This window comes from Gadus chalcogrammus, chromosome 8, assembly GCF_026213295.1.
Source record: "Gadus chalcogrammus isolate NIFS_2021 chromosome 8, NIFS_Gcha_1.0, whole genome shotgun sequence".
Lineage (NCBI taxonomy): Eukaryota > Metazoa > Chordata > Actinopteri > Gadiformes > Gadidae > Gadus > Gadus chalcogrammus.
Genome location: NC_079419.1, coordinates 11,388,699 through 11,409,470, shown reverse-complemented (window position 1 = coordinate 11,409,470; position 20,772 = coordinate 11,388,699). Strand labels below are relative to the sequence as shown.

Below are 20,772 nucleotides of genomic sequence, written 5' to 3'. Positions count from 1 at the left end.
TACTGTAGTCTCTCTACCGCCCTCCCTCTCTCTGGGTACTGTAGTCTCTCTACCGACCTCCCTCTCTCTGGGTACAGTAGTCCATTCAAGTCACTCTCTACCATCCTCTCTCTCTCGTGTGTGTGTGTGTGTGTGTGTGTGTGTGTGTGTGTGTGTAGCTGAATGATGCCTACAGTGTGTATAAGAAGGAGAAGGCGGAGAATGACCGGCTGCTGAGTGAGACGACGGAGCGTCTGCAGCAGGAAGTGATGGAGCTGAGGGCCAGCAAGGCCAAGATGGCCGCCCACACAGAGTTCAGCAACAAGAGGTGAGCTTAGCCTAACTCGGGTTAACTTGAGCTTAGCTAAGCTTATCTCGTGTTCCTTGTCCAATAGTCCTTGTCCTGCAGAGGGTTAGGGGATGCATCTATTTTTCTTAATTGATCAGTGCGAGTATAGATGGATATGTCAAGCAGTCCTTCTGTGGAACATTGCAACCAACAGAGTCCAACAGCGTCTGCACCTCCGCCCAGCCGACTGTAGGCTCCGCCCAGCCGACTGTAGGCTCCGCCCAGCCGACTGTAGGCTCCGCCCAGCCGACTGTAGGCTCCGCCCAGCCGGCTGTAGGCTCCGCCCAGCCGGCTGTAGGCTCCGCCCAGCCGACTGTAGGCTCCGCCCAGCCGGCTGCAGGCTCCGCCCAGCCGGCTGCAGGCTTGCTGAGCGCTGACCAATGAGCTGCTTCGTTGCTCCTCAGGTACGACATGCTGCAGGACACGGTGGCGGCGTACCGCAGGGAGATCAGCGCCCTGCAGGCCCGCAGCACCCGGACGGCTGCTCTGAACCAGCAGCAGGAGAGCATCATCCACACACTGACGCATGATCTCCGCCTGACCAATGAGAGGCTGGCCCTGGAAGAGGTACCGCCCACTAGCAACTCGCCTCCTTTAACGCGTAGACTAGAGAGGGAGCAGTACTAGAAAGTACTTGCATACACCTAGTAGTATACCCAGCAGTATATACTGTAGATTACTGTTTATCCCTAGTAGTATGTATACTCGGCAGTATATATACTACTGATTAAACCTAGTAGTATGTACACTGCAGTATATATACTGCTGAGTATACATACTGCTAGATATTCTCAGCAGTATATATATTACTAAGTATACCTAGTAGTATACCGAGTAGACTAGACTTGACACGTCTCTCTCTCTCTCTACGTGTGTGTCGTCTCTCTACTTGTCTGTCTGTCTCACTACCTGTCTGTCTCTCTAACTGTCTGTCTGTCTCTCTCCCTGTCTGTCTCCTTACCTGTCTGTTTGTCTGCCTGTCTTTCTGTCTCTCTAACTGTCTGTCTGTCTCTCTTCGGGTCTGTGGGTCGGTCTCTCTCCCTGTCTGTGTTTCTCCCTGTCTGTCTCTCTACCTGACTGTCTGTGTGTCTGCCTTTCTCCAGGTGCGTGTGGAGAACATGTCCAAGGAGAAGGACATGTTGAGGCAGGCTGAGAGTCGTCTCTGTCAGGAGAAAGAAGTGATGTTGTCAGAACAACGCAGCCAGAACCTGCTGCTCAACAACCTCAAGAGCATCCAGGTAACATAGAACCACACATACAGATCCACACACATAGACCTGCATCCAGGTAACATAGAAGCACACATATGGAACCACATACATCGACCTGCATCCAGGTAACATAGAACTGTGTACACCTAGAAACACACACCTGCTGCAAGAGTATACAGGTAACATAGTACCGTACCTAGAAACACACAAATAGAACTGCATCTAGGTAACATAGAAACAAACGCAGAGAAACACGCACACCTGCTGCTCACCAACCGCAAGAGAATACATTGCTTTTTGTGCTGCTAGCATTTTAGTGAGATCAGAGAGTGTTGAGAAGGACAGTAATAAAATATATTTGGTAAGATGGATATAAGAAGAGAGACCCGCAGTGAATTCAACCTGGTCCACTTGACATCGGGTTGGTGCATGACAGTAGTAGGCCTACCGTAAATCTTCAATAGCCCAGGCTTTTATTTGTTTCAATCACTGAACTTTCGAATAAAACTCTTGCTCAGCAAAGATGGGAAACACTAACATTTATTTTTTAACCGAGTATGAATATTCCTACCGTACGTAGGCTTATACACATTACCAGGCTATCAAATAACGCCCATACAAACACGCACACGGTGGCGGAGTGGTAATCTGGAGAGTCGGGAGAATTCCCTGTGGGCTGCTAACGTTTCGGGGCTGTCGGGCTGATTACTGCGGGATAACAATATTGCGTTTATAAAAGTTCCTTGCAGCGCCGTCCGGCAGCCTGAGCTTTGCGCCCGCAACCTCTCACTCACTCAACACAGGCGCAACACTAACAAACTGTCAACGTCGCAACCAAGTCGATTTTGTCTAGAGGGGAGTAACTTGGTGGCCCCTCCCGAAGTGGTACAGCCCAGGTGGGCCTTGAACTGCGATTGGTCAGAAAGACGTAACAGCTAATGACAACATTGAACTCTCGTGCAGGCTCGAACAGAGTGACACACAAACACACACACACTTTTAAGGAGTTTTTCACTCGCTCCGTATCCTTGCTCGCCCCAACAAGTCTGTGCGGTGTACTTGTTTTGTTTCCGGTGTTGCTAGATCCGGTATGGTGTTGTAGTTTTTGTAACGCGACTAGTTGTTGCTAGACAGCAGGTGAAAAAACTACGTTTGCCAAGCCAAAAGAGTGTTAATCGGGCGATAAAAAAATGAACGCCGTTAAAATTGGTTTGCGTTAAACCGACAGCATTCATAGATATCCATAGATATTGGTTATCTATGATGTATATAGCTGTATCTATAGCTGTAGATATCTGTATCTATAGATGTTGATGTACTGATGATGGAGCTGTCTATTTCCCACTCTCTCTAGTTGACAATGGAACGCAATGAGGCAGACACTTGCCAGCGAATCAGCAGTAAGGTGGAGCACCTGGAGGCGGAGCTTGTTGCCATGAGGACCAAGATGGACCAGGAAGTAGAGCAGAGACATGCGCAGGGCCGCAACATGGACGTACGTATGGTATAGGGTCTGTATACATGGAGGGGAGGGACAGCCCTGGTACAGGGTCTGTATACATGGAGAGGGAGGGACTGCCCTGGTACAGTGTCTGTATACATGGAGGGGAGGGACAGCCCTGGTACAGAGTCTGTATACATGGAGGGGAGGGACTAGGTCAGCCTGAAGCCACCCTGCCCTTGAGCTATGTTTATTCAATGGTTTGACTCCTGTCCTCTGACATGTGGAGCCTCGAGACCAGAGAGGATATGGATCAGGTGACTCTGTGCTGTGATTAGTCCAGGCCCAGCTGTGAATCTCTGTGCTGTGATTGGCCCAGCTGTGTGACTCTCTGTGCTGTGATTGGTCTAGGCCCAGCTGCTGGAGGCCAAGAAGCAGCTGGAGAGTCAGAATGTCCTGCAGCAGAAGACCAGGGAGCTGCTGAGGACGTCTGAGCAGCAGGTGGTGGTGCTGCGGACCCAGCTGGCCTCCTCCTCCTCCTCTTCCTCCCTGGAGGCCGGAACCACGGCGACCGCCGCCTCCGGACCGGCCACCCGCGGTGCAGGGCTGAGGGCCCCCCCCAAAGGTGGACTGTCTCTCCTCTGACCTGTCTATCTCCTCTCTGACCTGTCTATCTCCTCTCTGACCTGTCTATATCCTCTCTGACCTGTCTATCTCCTCTCTGACCTGTCTATCTCCTCTCTGACCTGTCTATCTCCTCTCTGACCTGGCTCTCTATCTCCTCTCTGACCTGGCTCTCTATCTCCTCTCTGACCTGGCTCTCTATCTCCTCTCTGACCTGTCTATCTCCTCTCTGACCTGTCTATCTCCTCTCTGACCTGTCTATCTCCTCTCTGACCTGTCTATCTCCTCTCTGACCTGTCTATCTCCTCTCTGACCTGTCTATCTCCTCTCTGACCTGGCTCTCTATCTCCTCTCTGACCTGGCTCTCTCCCTCCTCGCTGTCCTGTCTATCTACTCACTCTACTGTCCCTTCTCTCTGACCTCTTTCTTTCTTTCTTTATTTCTTTTTCTCCTCACTGACCTGTCTCTCTCTTTTTCTCCTCACTGACCTGTCTCTCTCTTTTTCTCCTCACTGACCTGTCTCTCTTTTTCTCCTCACTGACCTGTCTCTCTCTTTTTCTCCTCACTGACCTGTCTCTCTCTTTTTCTCCTCACTGACCTGCTCTCTCTTTTTTCTCCTCACTGACCTGTCTCTCTCTTTTTCTCCTCACTGACCTGTCTCTCTCTTTTTCTCCTCACTGACCTGTCTCTCTCTTTTTCTCCTCACTGACCTGTCTCTCTCTTTTTCTCCTCACTGACCTGTCTCTCCTCACTGTCCCGTCTCTCCTCCAGGAGCAGCCTCCCCCGCCCAGCAGGAGGTGTCAGAGCTGAAGGAGCGTCTGCGAGGAGCTGAGGAGCAGAGCGGGGAGCTGAAGGAGCAGCTGAGGAGCGCCACGGCCAGCGTGGAGCAGTACAAGGCCGTGGTGCTCTCCCTGGAGGACAGCCTGAAGAAGGAGAAACAGGTCCGCTGCCCCTCCTCTCTCCCTACCACCCCTCCTCTCTCCCTCCCACCCCTCCTCTCTCCCTACCACCCCTCCTCTCTCCCTACCACCCCTCCTGTCTCCCTCCCATCCCTCCTCTCTCCTTACCACCCCTCCTCTCTCCTTACCACCCCTCCTCTCTCCCTCCCACCCCTCCTCTCTCCTTACCACCCCTCCTCTCTCCCTCCCACCCCTCCTCTCTCCCTCCCACCCCTCCTCTCTCCCTACCATCTCTCCCTCACTACCTCCACTCTCCATCCCTCCCTACTCTCCCTCACTACCTCCACTCTCCATCCCTCCCTACTCTCCCTCACTACCTCCACTCTCCATCCCTCCCTACTCTTCTTCATTACCTCAACTCTCCATCCCTCCCTACTCTCCCTCTCTACCTCCACTCTACCATCCCTCCCTACTCTCCCTCACTACCTCCACTCTCCATCCCTCCCTACTCTCCCTCACTACCTCCACTCTCCATCCCTCCCTACTCTCCCTCACTACCTCCACTCTCCATCCCTCCCTACTCTCCCTCTCTACCTCCACTCTCCATCCCTCCCTACTCTCCCTCACTACCTCCACTCTCCATCCCTCCCTACTCTCCCTCTCTACCTCCACTCTCCATCCCTCCCTACTCTCCCTCACTTCCTCCTGCTGCTGCTTGAAGATAGAGAAATTAATTCACTCTTTTCCTAAATCCTTATTCCTTTATCCTCCGTAGTTCTCCCTGTTGTGTCTGGTTGCTAGGCTTTAGTAACAAGGTTGTCTGGTTGCTAGGCCGTAGTAACAAGGTTGCCTGGTTGCTAGGCTGTAGTAACGAGCTGTGTCTGGTTGCTAGGCTATAGTAACAAGGTTGTCTGGTTGCTATGCTGTAGTAACGAGGTTGTCTGGTTGCTAGGCGCGGGTTCCTCTGGAGCTCAGGCTGAAGGAGCTGCAGGAGGTGCAGCAGCAGCTGGAGAAGAGGATCCAGGATGAGCAGAAGGAGAAGGAGCAGAGCCTGGAAGAGGGGCGGAGCGCACTGGTCGCTATGGAGAAACGGGTACGCACACGCACGCACGCACATCCGCACACGTACACACCCACACCTTGTTCTGGGGGTGTAATGCCGTGTGTGTCCAGGTGGGGGAGCTGCAGCGCAGTCTGAAGAGCAGCCAGTCGGAGCAGCAGGAGGCGCTGGAGAGGTGTGCGGCAGCCGTCAGCCAGGAGCAGAGAGCCACGCAGGACAGCATCACACAGGTACACTACACACTGTACTACACACTATACTATGCACTATACCCCACTATACTGTACTACACTACACTTAACTACACTATACTTTATATACTACACTATAGGGATGGGTCAGAATATTCGATTATTCGTTCCCGAGGGTCAAATTCGATTTTTAACATTTGGACCGTTAACATTTTTTCACAAGCCGTAACTTTGTTTCCCTGGTAACGCCTGAGGGTTTGACTAATACCTGGAACAATGGAGTACTAAAGTGAAAACGTCACGTTGTCCTGGCAACCGGATTTTCAGTTCTACACAGCTTTTGGCCGTGTTCTATAAGATATTCTAGAACAGTCAGGGAGCTCTGGCGGGAGGCCGGATATATATAAATAATATAATATAATATCTAAATATCTATGATATAATATCAGGGCCAAAAGCTGTGTGCGCCTATGTCGTCAAAATCAACGCATCATGTAATGCATTATTTATTACATTATAAAATTGCTGATTTATTTTTCAAACATTTTCTTATAAACTATTATCAAGGGGGTCGTCAATATCACAGTTTCATGTAACGCGGATGCAACTACTCCAAACCATTGAACAAATCTACACACTTGTATCTTCAATAATATCAAAACGAAATTTCGATAGCTTTTATACTTTTTTCAGGATCACAGTATTAGTTTCTTACCGGCATAGTTTTCAGTTGCTCGCATTGATTTCCGTTTTCGCCAGAGCATGAGGAAGTTCACACGCGCAAAAATCGACGAAGGAATCCATCTATCATTGATAGTCGATAGAATCGACCATCGGCCCATCCCTACTATATATTATTTAGATTAGGGATGGGCACTGTTATTCGAATATTCGATTATTCGAAATTACGTGGGTATTAGACTTTAGCTGTAGCAGACTTCTTCTAATTTCTGTCTTAAGTTAATACAATTTTATTCATTAGCTGTATTAATTGCATATTGTTCATTAAATGTGTATACTAATGCCATTTGAAATATGTAAAGTAGAAAGAAAGAGAAAGCACAATTGCAATACATTCTATACATTTTTATGCCTCTGCGCATCACGTAGTTTAAACTTGCAGGCAGCGCGCACACTAAAGAAATGGTGACCAAAAGAAGCGAAGGGTGGAAATATTATGACCAGATTGGTGAAAAAAATTTGCAATGCAAACTCTTTGCAACGCAAAAATACTGGCTATACCGGAAACGTCCATTCCAGCAGAGAGTCTTTTCCCCGGCGGGCTTGATTGTAAATCGCCTACCAGCCGCCTATCCCCCTAGCGCTGCAAGTGGAGTTCTGTTGATATCCAAGCCCACCAGTACTTTTTGCTGTTGTACTTCAGTTACTTGAATCTATTCAGTTTGTGCCTTAAATTTACTTGAATCTAATTTCAGTCTGTACCTTAAGTATGCAATACTGTTCATTCATATTCTTGTCAAAAAAGGATGGTTTCGTTTCAACTCGTTTCGATTCAGCATACTGATTTTGAGTGTTTTTTCTCCTTCTAAAATGCTCAATAAATTTAACAAATTGGATTTGATTTCCTTATTCATTTTTCGATTAGATGGAAAACGAACACATTTGTTTAGTGAAGGCCAGATCACAGAAGCCCTTCAGACTACAGTATGTAGTATTTTTTACGTAGTTCGGTTAACCGGTTACTAAAATTAGTTGTATAGAATATTGATATGCCTTCAAATGCCCATCCCTAATTTAGATATAGAGCTCCGGGAGTCCGCAAACGGTAACAATCACTTTCTCCTCCTGCTGTGATTCACTCTGGAATGCAGGGAGTGATCGCTGATTGCGGGTTATGTTGCGTCCCTCAGGCCGTGAACGCTAATTGGCTGATACCCCTTCAGAGGCATTTATATAGAAATTAGATGATAAAACTAACAAACCGTGATATAATATCTTTACCGTCCGTGCCTCAAATCATGCCGTGATATAACTTGTAGTCCATACCGTACAGCCCTATTGCATTACACTATCCTATAATCCCCTTGTATCTTCTCCTCCTCTTGTCTCTCCTCTTTCCTCCTGTCTCTCCTCCTCTTGGTTCTCCTCTTGCATCTCCTCCTTCTGTCTCTCCTCCTCTATCTCCTCCTCCTGCCAGACGAGGCTGGCAGCGGAGGCTCAGTCTAAGTACGAGAGGGAGTTGATGCTCCATGCAGCAGACGTGGAGGCCTTGCAGGAGCTGAAGAAACAGAGCCAGAAGGAGGCGGCGTCCAAGAGGCGTCTGGAGGAGCAGCTCAGCAACACCTCCTCCTCCCTGAGGGAGAAGACCGCTGGCTGGACCGCCCTGGAGAGGAAGATGAAGGTGAGGAGCCGCAGCAGGAGCCGTCAGTCCAACTCTTTAATGGAGCTGTCATTCACTTTGGACCAAAGGGTCGACCCCTCTGGAGAGAGGAGATGGATAGAGGAGCACTAGGACCACCTCACCACCTCTGAGCAAACACCTGACTGACGGTTCATGGGTCTGCCCTCCAGGAGGACCTGGCCAGCCAGGCCCAGCGCTGTGGGGACCTGGGCCGGCAGAACAGCCTGCTGCACCAGCAGATGGACCAGATGGCCTCCAGTGCCAAGCAGCTGCTGCCGCCTCAGGCCCTGGACACGTCCCTCAGCGAGGAGGGGAAGACCACCCAGCAGATCCTGGAGATACTCAGGTGAGGACTGTAATGAACTGAACAGGTTGTGTGATGATTTCCTCACTAGGTAGGTATTAATAAGTGTGAGTCTGTTTCCTCCCTAGGTAGGTATTAATAAGTGGTGTGTTTCCTCCCTAGTAGGGATTAATAAGTGGTGTGTTTCCTCCCTAGGTAGGGATTAATAAGTGGTGTGTTTCCTCCCTAGGTAGGGATTAATAAGTGGTGTGTTTCCTCCCTAGGTAGGGATTAATAAGTGGTGTGTTTCCTCCCTAGGTTTGTGCGTCGGGAGAAGGAGATCTCCCTGGCACAGTGCGAGGTCTCAGAAGGAGAGGCTCAGCGCTGCAGGCAGAGGCTGGAGGCCCAGGAGGCCGAGCGCAAGGACCTGCAGGATGCCCTCAACACCGAAAGGGACAGGATGCAGGTGAGAAAGCACCCTACCAGATCTCTACCCCTGGGCCTCTACCCCCCCTGGGCCTCTACCCCCCCCTGGGCCTCTACCCCCCCTGGGCCTCTACCCCCCCTGGGCCTCTACCCCCCCTGGGCCTCTACCTCCCCTGGGTCTCTACCAGGGTCGCCTGTCTCCATAACGTTGGTGTTCCCCGTCCCGCTCCCCCAGGACTTGCTGAAGAACGTGTCCCAGCAGGAGGAGAGGCTGAAGAAGATGGAGGACATCAAGGTGGTCCAGGAAGCCAACCGGCTGCTGAAAGCCGACCGAGACCGGCTGGAGCAGGAGCTACAGCAGGTCACCGCTAAGGTAAGGGTTAGCATAGCATCCAACAGCTACAGCAGGTCAACGATAAGGTAAGGGTTAGCATAGCATCCAACAGCTACAGCAGGTCAACGATAAGGTAAGGGTTAGCATAGCATCCAACAGCTACAGCAGGTCAACGATAAGGTTAGAGTTAGCATAGCATCCATAGCTACAGCAGGTCACCGCTAAGGTTAGAGTTAGCATAGCATCCATAGCTACAGCAGGTCACCGCTAAGGTTAGAGTTAGCATAGCATCCATAGCTACAGCAGGTCACTGCTAAGGTTAGGGTTAGTGTTAGCATAGCATCCATAGCTACAGCAGGTCACCGCTAAGGGTAGAGTTAGCATAGCATCCACAGTTACAGTGTCTCCTCTGTCTCCAGGTGTGCAAGCTGCAGAGCGACATCGCCCCCCTCCAGCTCTCCCTCTCCCAGCAGGCCGAGCGGATTGGCTCGCTGCAGGCCGAAAAGCGCCTCCTGGAGGAGGACCTGAAACGCTGGAGGACCCGGGCCCAGGTAACCATGGTAACGGGATGGTTCAGAGGGACTGGATGGTTCAGGCGGACGGGATGGTTCAGGGGGACCATGGAAACGGGATGGTTCAGGGGGACCATGGCAACGGGATGGTTCAGGTAGGCATGGCAACGGGAGGGTACAGGGTGGTCATGGCTTCGGGATGGTTCAGGGTGGTCATGGCGACGGGATGGTTCAGGGTGACAATGGCGACGGGATGGTTCAGGGTGACCATGTTGACGGGAAGGTTTAGGGAGACCATGGCGACAGGAAGGTTCAGGGTGACCATGGAGACGGGATTGTTCATCATCACTACTCTGGAGCTCCGGATGTGTGATGTGTTTTGGTTTGGTTTCCACAGCAACTGATGAACCAACAGAAGGACAGCGATGTTGAGGAGAAACAGAAACTGGCCAATGAGAGAGAAGCTCAGCAGAAGCGCATCACGCACATGGCAGAGGAATCTGCCAAGCTGAAGACGGAACTGGCCAGGTACAGCCCAATGAACAGAACGTCCAGCTGGGGTTGGGTCGCCACATACACACAACCACACAAAGTACACAACCTTTAGCTGGTGTACAGACACCACATACACACAACCACACAAAGTACACAACCTTTAGCTGGTGTATAGACGGCAGACGCCACATACACGCAACCACAAAACCACATAATATACACAACGTCTAGCCGGTGTGAATTAGGGAGCGGTTTACAACCACACACTGAGGTCAGTGTGGGGTTGTTGTTAACCTGATCTGGGGTGCAGGGCCAACGCCAGCAGTAACTCGGCCCAGGCCCAGCTGCTGGGGCTCAAGGACACGGTGGCCCGGCTGAGCTCGGAGAGGGACAGCCTGAAGAAGGACACGGAGAGCAAGAACAACGATATCCTGGAGAAGAACAAGACCATCACTCAGGTCAAGAAGATCGGCCGCCGCTACAAGACCCAGTACGAGGAGCTGAAGGTGCAGCACGACAAGGTCTGTAGCTCCTCCAACATCTACATCTCCTCCAACATCTGCTCTGATCAGCATCTAACGTCTCCACCCTGTGTATAACAGTCCTCCACCCTAACAGCGCTCCACCCTGTGTATAACAGTCCTCCACCCTAACAGCGCTCCACCCTGTGTATAACAGTCCTCCACCCTAACAGCGCTCCACCCTGTGTATAACAGCGCTCCACCCTGTGTATAACAGTGCTCCACCCTGTGTATAACAGTGCTCCACCCTGTGTATAACAGTGCTCCACCCTAACAGTGCTCCACCCTGTGTGTAACAGCGCTCCACCCTGTGTTTAACAGTGCTCCACCCTGTGTATAACAGTCCTCCACCCTAACAGTGCTCCACCCTGTGTATAACAGTCCTCCACCCTAACAGCGCTCCACCCTGTGTATAACAGCGCTCCACCCTGTGCATAACAGCACTCCACCCTGTGTTTAACAGTGCTCCACCCTGTGTATAACAGTCCTCCACCCTGTGTATAACAGCGCTCCACCCTGTGTATAACAGCACTCCACCCTGTGTTTAACAGTGCTCCACCCTGTGTATAACAGTCCTCCACCCTAACAGTGCTCCACCCTGTGTATAACAGTCCTCCACCCTAACAGTGCTCCACCCTGTGTATAACAGTCCTCCACCCTAACAGCGCTCCACCCTGTGTATAACAGCGCTCCACCCTGTGTATAACAGCGCTCCACCCTGTGTATAACAGCGCTCCACCCTGTGTATAACAGCGCTCCACCCTAACAGCGCTCCACCCTGTGTATAACAGCGCTCCACCCTGTGTATAACAGCACTCCACCCTGTGTATAACAGTGCTCCACCCTGTTTATTCTTGCTGTAGCTGGTCGAAGAGGCTGCAGCTAAACCAGGAAGGGATGCAGGGTCCGGACAGGAAGTGAGCCAGGAGCTGAATCAGGCCAGGGAGGAGCTGAATAAGACCAGGGAGGAGCTAAACTCCCACAAAGAGGAGGCGCAGAAGAAACAGGAGGAGGTAACTTGAACCACAGCTTGATGGAGATGAAACCTGGTCACACTGTGGTCCCACTGGACCACTGCAACTGGGGTCACGTTGTTGTGGTCCCACTGGACCACTGCAACTGGGGTCACGTTGTTGTGGTCCCACTGGACCACTGCAACTGGGGTCATGTAGTCTACTTCGGGTTTTCATTCCTTTCAAATTCATTCTAACATATCTCCTCTTTGCCACCAGCTCCAGAAGCTGCAGCAGGAAGTGGAGGAGGCGCGGAAGGAGAACCAGAAGTCGAAAGAGCAGCTGCAGGAGGTCCAAACCCAGGTGTCTCAGAATCAGGGGCAGCTTACACAGGTAGCTAGAGTCCTCTACCGCTAACACAGATAGCTAGAGTCCTCTACCGCTAACACAGGTAGCTAGAGTCCTCTACCGCTAACACAGGTAGCTAGAGTCCTCTACAGCTTACACAGGTAGCTAGAGTCCTCTACCGCTAACACAGATAGCTAGAGTCCTCTACCGCTAACACAGGTAGCTAGAGTCCTCTACCGCTAACACAGGTAGCTAGAGTCCTCTACCGCTAACACAGGTAGCTAGAGTCCTCTACAGCTTACACAGGTAGCTAGAGTCCTCTACAGCTTACACAGGTAGCTAGAGTCCTCTACCGCTAACACAGCTAGTGTCCTCTACTGCTAACACAGGTAGCTAGAGTCCTCTACCGCTAACACAGCTAGTGTCCTCTACTGCTAACACAGGTAGCTAGAGTCCTCTACCGCTAACACAGTTTAGCTAGCACCACAAAAATATATAGCTAGGGCTAACCGAGGACCATGTGATGGATGGTGATTGGTCCACCAGTCTGAGGATCCCTGCTGGGTTGATGTGTTGTCAGGTCCAGTCCCAGCTGTCCCAGGCTCAGAGCCAACTGGCTCAGAACCAGAACCAGGCCAGCCAGTCTCAGAAAGACCTTCATCAAGCCAAGACCCACAGCCAGCAGGTACACATGGTGCATGAATCTAACAGAGATCCAGCAGGTACACATGGTGCATTGATCTACCAGGTACACATGGTGCCTCTACCAGGTACACATGGTGCATTGATCTACCAGGTACACATGGTGCCTCTACCAAGTACACATGGTGCCTCTACCAGGGGTCCACCAGGTACACATGGTGCCTCTACCAGGTACACATGGTGCCTCTACCAGGGGTCCACCAGGTACACACGGTGCCTCTACCAGGGGTCCACCAGGTACACATGGTGCCTCTACCAGGTACACATGGTGCCTCTACCAGGTACACATGGTGCCTCTACCAGGTACACATGGTGCATTAATCTACCAGGGGTCCAACAGGTACACATGGTGCCTCTACCAGGTACACATGGTGCATTAATCTACCAGGGGTCCACCAGGTACACATGGTGCATTGGTGCCTCTACCAGGTACACATGGTGCATTAATCTACCAGGTACACATGGTGCCTCTACCAGGGGGTAGCAGGTACACATGGTGCCTCTAACAGGGGGTAGCAGGTACACATGGTGCCTCTACCTGGGGGACCTTGAGTCTGACTGTTCGATCCGTCGCCTTTACAGTCTCTTTCATGTGATGTGAACACTGTGCATTTCAGACAGGACTGAGCTCTCCGTCTCCACACAGAGCTGCCACTGTTTGGTGTCATGGTCTATAATGTCTTAAATTGGTCCATAATAGAGTATAGAGGGCTGCTAGTCGCCTGCATCGTTTGTCAAGTTACAAGCTGACATGATCAGACGCACACATTGTCGTCATATTGTGATGTTTGATGTAGGGCTGGGCGATTTTTTGCGGTTTAAACAATTAATTTGCATTTTTACTTTGCTACGGTTTGTGAATTGGCTGAACCGAAAAATCGCGATTTTATTTTTATTTTTTTTCCTCAAACTGGTTTGGGGGATAACATTTGAACGGTGGGACGTCATTACACGATTTCGTGGGGTTGGTCAGTCTTGCGTGCTGAACATAGTGAAGAAATTTGACCAAAAAATAAGTGAAAGCCTTCCGTGGTTTTCGAGGAAATCGCTGTGTTTCAATCGTCCCGTGTTTCAATCGACCCGGATCTCCCCTACCATAAAAATGTCCACGAACACAGATGAAGAACTCATTCATAAAAAGGGTGCTACTTCAGTTGTATGGAAGTGGTTCGGGTACAAGCAGTCAGGCATAGAACAAACTGTTCCGTGTGAGGTTTGTAGAAAGTCGATCGCATTTTACAAGTTTTTCAGGGATGGCCTACAAGATCTTTTTTTTTCAGTTTGATATGAAAAAATATTTGCACAATAATGACAGCCAAGTGGTGCTGATTTTATTTTTTATCCTCGAACAACTGATTGGTTCACATAGACCTAGATTACTTGGTAATCCCATTTATTTTTATTGCGTTAATAAAGAAAATATGTATTTAAAATTTGCCTTGGTCTTTTTAATTTGTTTAGAGAAAAACAGAAAAAGAAATCGAGGTTTAAATCGTAAATTGTCCATTAGTTAGAAAAAATCGAGATTTTATTTTTAGGCCAAATCGTCCAGCCCTAGTTTGATGGTAGAAGCGGTGGCGGTCTGTTAGTTACTCCTCACCTGTAGACAACAATCACTGTGCACATAACAGATTATTAAGGGCCGGCAAGCATCACTGTTTATATTCATGAAGTCTGACTTCATAAAGTGCTAAAACTAGCTTCTTGACCAGCTGGGATTGGTCGTTTAGCTCCTGACCGTGCTGTGATTGGTTGTTTAGCTCCTGACCGTGCTGTGATTGGTTGTTTAGCTCCTGACCGTGCTGTGATTGGTTGTTTAGCTCCTGACCCAGCTTAAGTCGGCCCAGGCCCAGGCCCAAGCTCGTCAGAGAGAGCTACAGCAGACCCTGGCCAATCAGAAAGACCTCCAACAGACCCAGGTGACCACCCAGCAGAGTCACAACCAGGAACTCAACACCCTCAAGTCCATTGTCAGCCAATCAGAGAGAAAGGTACCCTCCTCCGTTTCCCCTCGCCATTATCTTTTATTGAAGTGTACAGATTTTTAGGATAATGTCCACCTGTCCTAGTGTTCTTCAGTATGATAAGGAGGATCATGATAATGTCTACCTGTACTAGTTTTCTTTAGTTTGATAATGAGAATCATGATAATGTTGTCTCCTTCCAGGTGTCTGACCTCCAGAGCCGGCTGGATGGCCTCCAAAAGGTATGTCCTCTCCTCTCCCCTGTCCAAGTCCCCTCCTCTCTGCTCTCCGCTCCCCTCCTGTCCACTGTCCTCCTCCCCTCCTCCCCTCCTCCCTCCTAGTTCCATCCTTTTCCCCTCTTGTCTGCTCTGCCCTCCTCTCCTCTAATCCTCTCCTCTCTCCTCTCCCCTAGTCCCCTCCTCTCTGCTCGTCTCTCCTCTCCCCTAGTCCCCTCCTCTCCTCTCCTCTCCTCTCCCCTAGTCCCCTCCTCTCTGCTCCTCTCTCCTCTCCCCTAGTCCCCTCCTCTCTGCTCTCTGCTCCTCTTTCCTGCCTCAGTATTTTCTCCACTCATCCTCTCTTCTTTAACCTTTGACCCTCCGGTCTGTCATATTTAACCTTTGACCCTTCAGTTGGTTACATTTTACATTTGACCCTCTGTCCTGTCAATCAGAGGGTGAGTGAGCAGGAGGCAGAGAAACAGCAGCTACAGGATCAGCTAGCTGCGGCTAACCAGGCTACCGACGGTAGCACAGCCAGTCAGAGTTCTCCAGCTAGCGATTCTACGGCGGCCAGCGATGCTAACAAGGCCCTGCAGGAAGAGCTGGCTAAGCTGAGACAAGAGGTACTTTACATGGGAACTTTTCATAACTGCATTGAATTACAGATTCTGCACCTGGTCTTCATTAGGAAGAAATGCAAATGATGCATGTGATGTGGTGTTAATGACAGGGTTAATAAATGTGATGTGTTGTTGACAGGGTTAATAAATGTGATGTTTTGTTGATGACAGGGTTAATACATGTGATGTTAATGATGTGGTTGATACATGTGATGTTAATGATGGGGTTAGGGCTTCTCGATTTTGGAAAAAATCATAATCACGATTATTTTGGTCAAGATTGAAATCACGAATATTTTTGAGTTTGAAAACATTATGTATTTATTCAGCACGTCTCCCATAAATACTTTGTAAATGAGATCTTTGAAATTTCGCCTTAAAACAATACACAAAATTGTCAAAAAACAAATGTTCAAATCAAATTAATGTACAGAAATGTATCCAGCGATACAAATTCGATGAATCGCCCAGCCCTGGATGTTAATGAGGGGTGCGTTTGTTTCCAGCTGTCAGAGAGCAGCAGCCGGGAGGAGCAGCTCAGACAGCAGATGACCGAAAAGGAGGAGAAGATTAAGAAGTCTTTCCTGGGAGCCAAGACCAAGATCCACCAGCTCAACAGTGAGTACTACGACCTGTATACTGCACACATATAGTGTAGTCCAGGACCAGGTCCTCTAGTGTAGACCAGGTCCTCTAGTGTAGACCAGGTCCTCTAGTGTAGAACAGGACCAGGTCCTCTAGTGTAGACCAGGTCCTCTAGTGTAGTCCAGGTCCTCTAGTGTAGAACAGGACCAGGTCCTCTAGTGTAGACCAGGACCAGGTCCTCTAGTGTAGACCAGGTCCTCTAGTGTAGAACAGGACCAGGTCCTCTAGTGTAGACCAGGTCCTCTAGTGTAGTCCAGGACCAAGTCCTCTAGTGTAGACCAGGTCCTCTAGTGTAGACCAGGTCCAGGTCCTCTGTAGACCAGGTCCCGGTCTAACCCTGGTGTCCCCAGCTGCCAAGCAGCAGCTGTCCCAGCAGGTGGAGGAGCTGAGGCAGAGTCGTGAGGAGCAGGAGGTCCGGATGGGCGCCCTGAAGTCTCAGTACGAGGGCCGGCTGCTGCGCCTGGACCGCGAGCGGAGGGGCCCCCCGGGGCCCGACAGCCGCGAGGAGGCCCCCGACCAGAGCTCCAGCAAGGTAGGGCCCCGCCCTCGCACACCAGCATCCTGTTAGGGGCCCCGCCCTCGCACACCAGCGTCCTGTTAGGGGCCCCACCCTCACATACCATTATCCTGTTAGGGGCCCCACCCTCACACACCATCATCCTGTTAGGGGCCCCACCCTCACACACCATCATCCTGTTGGGGGCCCCACCCTCACACACCATCATCCTGTTGGGGGCCCCACCCTCACACACCATCATCCTGTTGGGGGCCCGACCATGAGAGGCCTCATCTTTCTTTTAGGGGGCCAACCATGAGGGCCCTCATCCTCCTGTTGTGGGCCCACAAAATTTCTAGCACTGAACCCATGAGCTGGGTTCATGCATCGCATGAAACATCGAGGGACTACTTTCTCAGCAGAAGCGGAATTCTACTATGCGCTGGTTAGGTTTGTAACCGAATCACGACAGAAGAACGTAAACAGAGAAGCGTTGGACAGAAGCGCAATTGAACGACTAGGCAACGTGATGGTTCAGTCTGCTTTTAGAAATTGTAGAAATAATAAACGGTACAGATGGGCACCACAAAGTTTCCACCAATTTCCAGTGTGAGATCCAGAAAGGACTCAACTGTGGCTTGTTGCTGCTGGCGTTGACATCAAAACACCGGCTCGTAGCCTACATGTACGGTTCGTTGGATACAACAAATTCCTCATAATCGTCTTCAAAAGCAGATGCATCGCTAACTCCTCCAAACGTGGCCATATCTTGTTCATTTAATACGCTTGTAGAATTCCTTCGTTCACTGTACTCTGCGTTTGTAGCAATGACAGCGGCAGGTAACCTAGGTATCAGTCCGCCGCTGCCGTAGCCTACGTACAGGAATATAAACACTGCTGCTGAGACCCCGCAATTCCCTCAAAATGCAATGCAATGCAAGGTTGGTTTTATTTCTAACATTATTCTATAAACAGACATTTAGATTTATAGTCTGTCGTTATAATTGATTTACCTCGGGTGTACTGTGGAGTGGGTAAGACTGTTTTTAATAGCAGGCTAGCATTGCCCGTTGACTTGCGCTAGCCTAGCACAAGCAAACTCTGCAACTAGAAGGACTGAATGAAATGTGTTAAACTGTCTCCAGTGATATAGAATACCAATGCTCACTTCGGAATCAGGCCCTATGTCCAAAATTCCGAACTACCCCTTTAAATAAAATTTGCAAGGGACATATACGCGCGGTAGCGCATGCGCTGTCAACAGCAGTTGAAAGCCATCAACAGTAGTTATGCACTCCTAAACGTTGGCATGGCTGAGGGGAAACGAGCTAAGACCTACCATTTTCACCCTGAGTGGGAGGAAGATTATTGCAAACCTACCCTTGAAGGTAGGTTTGCAATGTTGACACTAGGCTGGTAGATCTCGGGAGGTTGGCTACTTGAAAAGTAGATCTTGGGTCAAAAAAGGTTGGGCACCCCTGCCCTAACCCAATACCCTAACCCAATACCATAACCAACACCCTAACCCTATACCATAACCAACACCCTAACCCTATACCATAACCAACACCCTAACCCTATACCATAACCAACACCCTAACCCAATACCAGTTAATTGAGTGCCAGTGGTAATGACTGATTCCTGTTTCCAGGTGTCGGACCACGCACGGTCAGGTGACCAGAGACACCTGAAGAGCCCCGCCCAGGACCGGGGAAGGTAAGGATTAGCGTAGTATGATGCTAATGGGCTAGTATTGGGCTGGTATGATGGTAGTATTGGGCTGGTATGATGGTAGTATTGGGCTAGTATTGGGCTGGTATGATGGTAGTATTGGGCTAGTATTGGGCTGGTATGATGGTAGTATTGGGCTGGTATGATGGTAGTATTGGGCTAGTATTGGGCTGGTATGATGGTAGTATTGGGCTAGTATTGGGCTGGTATGATGGTAGTACTGGGCTGGTATGATGGTAGTATTGGGCTAGTATTGGGCTGGTATGATGGTAGTATTGGGCTAGTATTGGGCTGGTATGATGGTAGTATTGGGCTGGTATGATGGTAGTATTGGGCTAGTATTGGGCTGGTATGATGGTAGTATTGGGCTGGTATGATGGTAGTATTGGGCTAGTATTGGGCTGGTATGATGGTAGTATTGGGCTGGTATGATTGTAGCATTATTGTAGTATTTTGCTAGTATTACGGTTGCATTGTGCTAGTAAGATGTTAGTATTGGGCTAGTATTATGGTAGTATTGGGCTAGTATTATGGTAGTATTGGGCTAGTATTATGATAGTATGTGGCTAGTATTATGCTAGTATGATGGTAGCATGATGGTAGTATTGTGGTAGTATGGGAGGTGTATACCAAACTCTGACCTCCGTCTTTCTGCGGTCAGCTCCAGTACGTCAGACCCGCCCACCGCCAACATCAGACCCACCCCCAGCACCACGTCTCCTAGCAACAAGCCGAACCCCGCTTCCGGCAACAAGTCCACTCCCCGGGCCAGCATCCGCCCCATGGTTACCCCGGCAACCGTCTCCATGCCCACACCCACTGCCACCGTCATGCCGACCACCCAGACGGACAGCCAGGAAGGTAACCAGGAAGTTGGGAGGGTAAACAGGAAATTGGGAGGGTAAACAGGAAAATGGGAGGGTCGGCAGGAAGTTGGGAGGGTAGACAGGATGTTGGGAGGGTAGACAGGATGTTGGGAGGGTAGACAGGATGTTGGGAGGGTGGACAGGATGTTGGGAGGGTGGACAGGATGTTGGGAGGGTAGACTGGAAGTTGGGAGGGTAGACAGGAAGTTGGGAGGGTCAATTAGAAGTAAGGATGGTCAACTAGAAGTTCTGAGGGTCAACTGGAGAGTAAACAGGAAGTAAGTAGGGTCAACGGGAAGTAAAGAAAGTATACAGGAAGTTGGGAGGGTTTCAAATGCAAAATAGTGCGTCTATAATGGTTGTGTGTGTCCTCAGTGTAAATATAGTGAGTGTGTGTGTATATAATGTGTGTGTGTATATCATGGTTGTGTGTCCTCAGTGGTGATCAGCACCAGTGGCTCCGTCCACTCCACCAGCTCCGGCTTGGGGAACACACCCACCTCCCTCAGCCAGCCATCCAGCTCCCAGGCCACTGCTTTCGTCCAGCCCACCCAGCAGCAGGCTTCCAATCAGGAAGTAGCATCCAGCATGGATCAGGAGCGACCTTCCACATCCTCTCCTGTGATTGGAGGAGGTAAAACATAGAGAATAACTAACCAACATGTGTGGCCGCTGACACGCTGATTTTTAACCAGGGGGATTAGCATTACGTTTCCACGGGAACATTGCTAGGATAGTATGGATGGTTGACAGTGTAGTATGGGTGGTTGCCAGGATAGTATGGGTTGTTGCTAGGGTCGTATGGGGGGTTGCTAGTCTAGTATGGGTGGTGGTGGTGTCTAGGTTGCCAGGGTAGTATGGGTGGTTGCCAGGGTAGTATGGGTGGTTGCCAGGGGTTGTATGGGTGGTTGCCATGGTAGTATTGTTGGAGATGCAGTGATGAACCGTTATGTATGTATGTGTGTGTGTGTGTGTGTGTGTGTAGCGGGGCCGAAGCGTGTCAGAGAGGAGGAAGAGGAGGAGCCCGAGACATCCCACAGCCCCCCCTCAAGCAAGAAACTACGGCTCAGACAAACAGTCACACTACTGGTACACACACACACTACTGGTTCACACACTACTGGTACACAATCACACACTACTGGTACAAACACACACACTACTGGTTCTCTCTGTCTCTGTACACAGAGATAGACATTCTACAGCTACACAGACACGTACACAGTCTACAGGTGCATACACAGTCTACAGGCGCACACACAGTAAGACGTGTGTTGGTTCCAGGAGGAAGGAGATGGAGGGATGGAAGGAGAGGATGAGATGGACCGACCGGACTCAGTGGACGACAGCCAGGTCAGACCCCCCTACCGCTCCCTACTCCCTACCTCCTACCGCTCCCTACTCCCTACCTCCTACCGCTCCCTACTCCCTACCTCCTACCGCTCCCTACTCCCTACCTCCTACCGCTCCCTACTCCCTACCTCCTACCGCTCCCTACTCCCTACCTCCTACCGCTCCCTACTCCCTACCTCCTACCGCTC

The 20,772-nt window shown here is 50.3% G+C and overlaps 1 protein-coding gene across 3 annotated transcripts in view; it reads left to right on the top strand.

The window, feature by feature from the left end:
• The window catches only part of LOC130387205 (nucleoprotein TPR-like), a 33,672-nt gene that overhangs the window by 7,117 nt on the left and 5,783 nt on the right, over positions 1-20,772 (top strand). For 2 of the 3 annotated variants that reach the window (XM_056596214.1, XM_056596213.1), the window contains exons 17-44: positions 159-307; positions 733-895; positions 1,432-1,566; positions 2,894-3,034; positions 3,392-3,605; positions 4,376-4,545; positions 5,456-5,596; positions 5,677-5,793; positions 7,913-8,116; positions 8,287-8,462; positions 8,718-8,865; positions 9,061-9,198; positions 9,579-9,710; positions 10,069-10,199; positions 10,477-10,687; positions 11,551-11,700; positions 11,920-12,033; positions 12,569-12,673; positions 14,511-14,681; positions 14,858-14,896; positions 15,325-15,495; positions 15,999-16,110; positions 16,488-16,669; positions 18,286-18,350; positions 19,027-19,226; positions 19,671-19,865; positions 20,217-20,320; positions 20,516-20,584. In XM_056596214.1, coding sequence (XP_056452189.1) covers positions 159-307; positions 733-895; positions 1,432-1,566; positions 2,894-3,034; positions 3,392-3,605; positions 4,376-4,545; positions 5,456-5,596; positions 5,677-5,793; positions 7,913-8,116; positions 8,287-8,462; positions 8,718-8,865; positions 9,061-9,198; positions 9,579-9,710; positions 10,069-10,199; positions 10,477-10,687; positions 11,551-11,700; positions 11,920-12,033; positions 12,569-12,673; positions 14,511-14,681; positions 14,858-14,896; positions 15,325-15,495; positions 15,999-16,110; positions 16,488-16,669; positions 18,286-18,350; positions 19,027-19,226; positions 19,671-19,865; positions 20,217-20,320; positions 20,516-20,584 — 4,047 coding nt within the window. The remainder of the gene's footprint in view (positions 1-158; positions 308-732; positions 896-1,431; positions 1,567-2,893; positions 3,035-3,391; positions 3,606-4,375; positions 4,546-5,455; positions 5,597-5,676; positions 5,794-7,912; positions 8,117-8,286; positions 8,463-8,717; positions 8,866-9,060; positions 9,199-9,578; positions 9,711-10,068; positions 10,200-10,476; positions 10,688-11,550; positions 11,701-11,919; positions 12,034-12,568; positions 12,674-14,510; positions 14,682-14,857; positions 14,897-15,324; positions 15,496-15,998; positions 16,111-16,487; positions 16,670-18,285; positions 18,351-19,026; positions 19,227-19,670; positions 19,866-20,216; positions 20,321-20,515; positions 20,585-20,772) is intronic. The other variant, XM_056596215.1, reaches the window with a different exon arrangement.